The sequence below is a fragment of the Pundamilia nyererei genome, unplaced genomic scaffold (genome assembly GCF_000239375.1).
Source record: "Pundamilia nyererei isolate P.nyererei 1_Seehausen unplaced genomic scaffold, PunNye1.0 scaffold00117, whole genome shotgun sequence".
Taxonomy (NCBI): Eukaryota; Metazoa; Chordata; class Actinopteri; order Cichliformes; family Cichlidae; genus Pundamilia; species Pundamilia nyererei.
In genome coordinates, this window is record NW_005187518.1 from 617,803 (window position 1) to 621,929 (window position 4,127).

General features: G+C 44.5%; 1 protein-coding gene across 1 annotated transcript in view; it reads left to right on the top strand.

The window, feature by feature from the left end:
- Positions 1-2,745: 2,745 nt before the first annotated feature.
- The window catches only part of znf296 (zinc finger protein 296), a 10,338-nt gene continuing 8,956 nt past the window's right edge, over positions 2,746-4,127 (top strand). Inside the window, exon 1 of the mRNA XM_005742118.2 lies at positions 2,746-3,282. Within this exon, the coding sequence (XP_005742175.1) occupies positions 3,231-3,282 (52 nt within the window). The 5' untranslated portion in view covers positions 2,746-3,230. The remainder of the gene's footprint in view (positions 3,283-4,127) is intronic.

The following is a 4,127-nucleotide window of genomic DNA, read 5'->3' on the forward strand; positions in this document are numbered from 1 at the left end:
CACACACACACACACACACACACACACACACACACACACACACACACACACACAAAGGCTCATCACCAGGCCTGCAGACACCGTAGTTAAGCTATTTGTCTTCTCATCAGTTGCAAATTAGAGTACAGATTAGTGTTGAAAAGTCAGACTAAATGCAAAGAGGTCAATACCTTTTCAGGTAGTTTCTCTACAGCCACATGTGTACATCCACAGAGCACTTTATTAGGAACACTATAAGCTCGTCTACCAGTTGGAAAGTGAGTGGATCGATTCCTGACTCCCTCTGGTTATAAAGTGTGTAACTGAGTAGAAAAGCACCATTTAAGCACCAGTCCGTTTTTACCATTTAATACTCAGCTCAGGGCTCCCTTTACTCTCCAGACAGCATCTGTCAGTGGATTCCACATCTTTCTGCCAACACTGGGGGTTCTAGTCCTTTCATCTCAACGGCATTACATAATTTCTGTGTATTGGACAAACGTGCTGTCCGTCTGTAACCTTCATACATAGACGTGGGTCACGTGCTCAGTCTGTTGAGCTCCTTTTTGTGGTTATCTGACCTTTCTCATTGGATCTCCCTCATCTGTCCACAGATATCACTCTGTGTGTGTTTTTTTTTTTTTTTTTAAACTTTAGTGCCACTAGTAATCAGCACTGTGAGAAATATTCAAATCAGCCTCTGTGGCACCAACAGTCATGCCACAGTTGAAGTCCCTGAGAACAGCTGTTTCCTCATTACCTGCTCCTGACCTGTGACATGTTACACACTTCACTGCCACCACGTCAGTGGCCGATTGAGTGCCTGCTTGAATGAGCAGGTTTAAAAGTGTTTCTAATAAAGTGCTCAGGAAGTGTACTTTATGTTTATAACTTGTGTTTAGATGATCAGTTTAGGTCTGAAGTGAAGGCTGATGAATGATTTTGGATGAACATTGTACGGCCTGATGTAATGTGTTATTGATGTCTTAGGCTTGTTTACTTCAGGGATGTTTGTAAAAAAAGAAGAACTGGGGCTAAACTACATGGACATGAATGCTTATGTTAAATAAATAAAAGAACTTTGTGCTAAAATTCACAATTTGAATTGGTTTCTAAAACTTTGGATATTTCCAAACCCCACTGACTGAGGTGCAGACACCTCTTCACTGACTTTCTATGAAAGTCATTCGGGTAGTTGGTTTGTAATACTGCTAACGACCAAAAAACTGACGCTTACGCGCCTTGATGGAGCTGATAAGATGATCTTCACCAGATTAGAAACAAATTTTTAATCTCACACTAAAGCACAGCAGTCATATCTTTGTTTGATATGACCCTGGCGCTGCTCTTTATACTGGAGTCTTTTCTTTTTTCCAGGAGGTCACGGTCTCGATCGCGGAGTCCATACTACAGATACTGAGCGGATGGCTGGACAGCAGTACATCGGTTTCGAGCACATACTATCCAACAACAGCCTACATACAACATGGAAACATGAAGAAATGACTGCTGGCTAATAAACCAACACACAAATCTGCACCTGGATGTTCTCTGGTTTTGATCCTGTGACACCTTCAGCCCTTTTCAGACATGGATTGTTTTATTCACACTTGAAGGTCACACTGCTGCTTTCTGAGAACGATTGTGATGCCTGGCACCTGTAGCCTCAAACACTAAAGGTGTGTACTCACACTTGGCTACAGTGACTAAGAGTGGAATCTCTGTATGTGTGCTGCATGGTGCTTCCCCTTACACACAAGCTCAACATTCAGATTCCTGCTTTTCTTTTAAAGCAGAATTAAGTAAGAGAAGAATCTCTAAATATTTCCTAAACTTAGAAACAAATTTTTGATCGTGTGCAGGTTTCTGTGGTTCAGGCTTTAGTGAGGCGAACACCACAAAGATGCAGAAGGGCCATGTGCCTGCCTGTCCTTTCTAAAGCGACTGCATCATTCGACCTGCTGTGATGAATGTGATGCAGAAGGCTGCCGTGTTCAGGTGAAGGATGTCTGAAAAGGGCTCCAGTCACTAAATACAGTTAATTGGTTTAATTCCTCCTTGTAAAGACAGTCTTGTCAAATAACTAACTCCAGTTTCTCCACTTCTGCATGCTCTCCCTCTCCGTTTCCCTTTCTGAACACTTCCTCTCAGCACGGAGACATTTGTATCTACTACTAAGCAATACCTGCAGTTTGTATCCTCCTCGCTTCACAACCTCCTCCCACAGTTTGGCTTCTTTTTTTAATATGAAAACATTAAACCAAGGAACATTTTAAACGCCTCCTGTGTGACACGTCCATCTGAAACCGCCTCACAGAAAGCCGATGAAGTCAAAGTCGATGCATTTATTAAAGTGGCTGCTCTTTTTGTACCGTCCTCAGCCAGCTGTTGACAAAAGCAGAGAAGTCTTTGTTCTCAGTGATGTGGAATGTTAAATACAAATAAAATTTACTTTGAGTTACTTGCCTTTTTTCTTCTTTGTCTTCATTAATGTGACAGATTATGCACAGAATTATTTACTGAAGTCTCCGCGGGGTGAATTAAATATTTAATCCAGGATGAGCATGCTGCATGTATTAGTGTAATGTATCACCATGCATTGAGATATACCGCCTGCAGTGCGTGGAGGCGAACGGTAGGAGGCGACAGCGTTCAGCGCTTCGCTGTCACAGAGCGTCTGTGAAACTTCGGAGGTGTTTTCCACGCTGTTTGTTGAAACGCAGTGAGCAAATAACATCAACAGCTGCTCGCAAGAAAAAGCAGAAATAAATATTTCTCTGGTTCCGGTTTGGTTTCAGAGACACCTGTGGAAAACCAACGAGGTATTTCCTCTGAACTGCAGAAGAGGAACTGGTGTTTGAGACCCAGTAACGGGGTGTGAAAACCCTGATTTAGACGGGCTACTTAAAGCTGTGTAAAACAAGCAAAACCGCGAGAGGTGCTCGGGGAAGAAAAGGTTTTAAAAAGTGACAGAAGTCCGTGTCTGCCGAGCCTGTTACCCGGGGAGGGCGGGGTCAGGGCCGGCGGGGCGGGCGGTGCCTCCTCTCGCCCATGCCCCCTCTTGCCCTCCGCTCGCTGCGGGGAGAGAAGCGTGAACTTGAACGCTGCCTTCACTGCGCGCTGCGAGTCCGGGCAGAGGCCACACACCACAGTCTCATCAGCTCGGGCTTCGGACAGTAACTCGAAGCAGGAGAAGCCGGACGGGGTCCGGTTCGGTTTGGGACCCAGAAAGGTGCCAGACGCTCGACGCGATGTCCAGGCGCAAACTTGGAAGCAGACCGCAGCACCTGAGTGCGATTCAAGGTAAGCCCGGAGGGAGAGCAGCGGTAGCGGACGGATGTGATGTTATCGAGGTGAAACGAAAACACAAATCGAAGTCCCTGCTTCTTCTTCTTTTTTTCTCCTTTTTATTGGGCTTATCGGCAGTTTTGCGCGCGTGGTGTGTGGATGCGCGCTGGTACCGGTTATCGCACATTAAATGATGGACTTTTCCCCCCTCCTCATCTCACAGACTTAAAACTATATTTGTGTTTAGACCGATCTGAAGCCAAAGCTGATATTTAATCCCGTGTGCAGCCTAACAGGCAAATATTTAAATAAGAACTCCTAATGTTGGCGTTGTGTTTGTCCTGATGTGCATTGTTGGTGCAGCAGTTTCCACAGAAGAAGGACCGGTTTACTGGCACGCTGCTGTCAGCGGCTACAGGTCCGAACACGATGATTAATATCTTCAGGTTTGAAGATGATCAAGTTTCTCGCTCGGTCTCTGTCTACTTTTGAGAAGACATCACCTGCTGAAAGTCCCTCCAATAAAAGAGAGAGACTAGTCCTGCTTCAAACTATGCAGGAGTTTCTTTTAATTAAATGATAGGTTTAAATAAAGCATGTTAAATGAGGGTGGTAATTTAATCCCGATCAGATTAATCAAACATTAAAGTTTATTAAAGGAAAATGGGAAGAAAAAAAAACGTGATAACTGAAAGGAAATGGGGACAGAAACTTAAATACCATTTGTTTTTTACAGTTCTCTACTGGAGACCAGTCGTGCATGTCTGTTGTGACCACAGGCCTTGACTCAACCCTGTGTGTGTGTGTGTGTGTGTGTGTGTGTGTGTGTGTGTGTGTGTGTGTGTGAGAGAGAGAGAGAG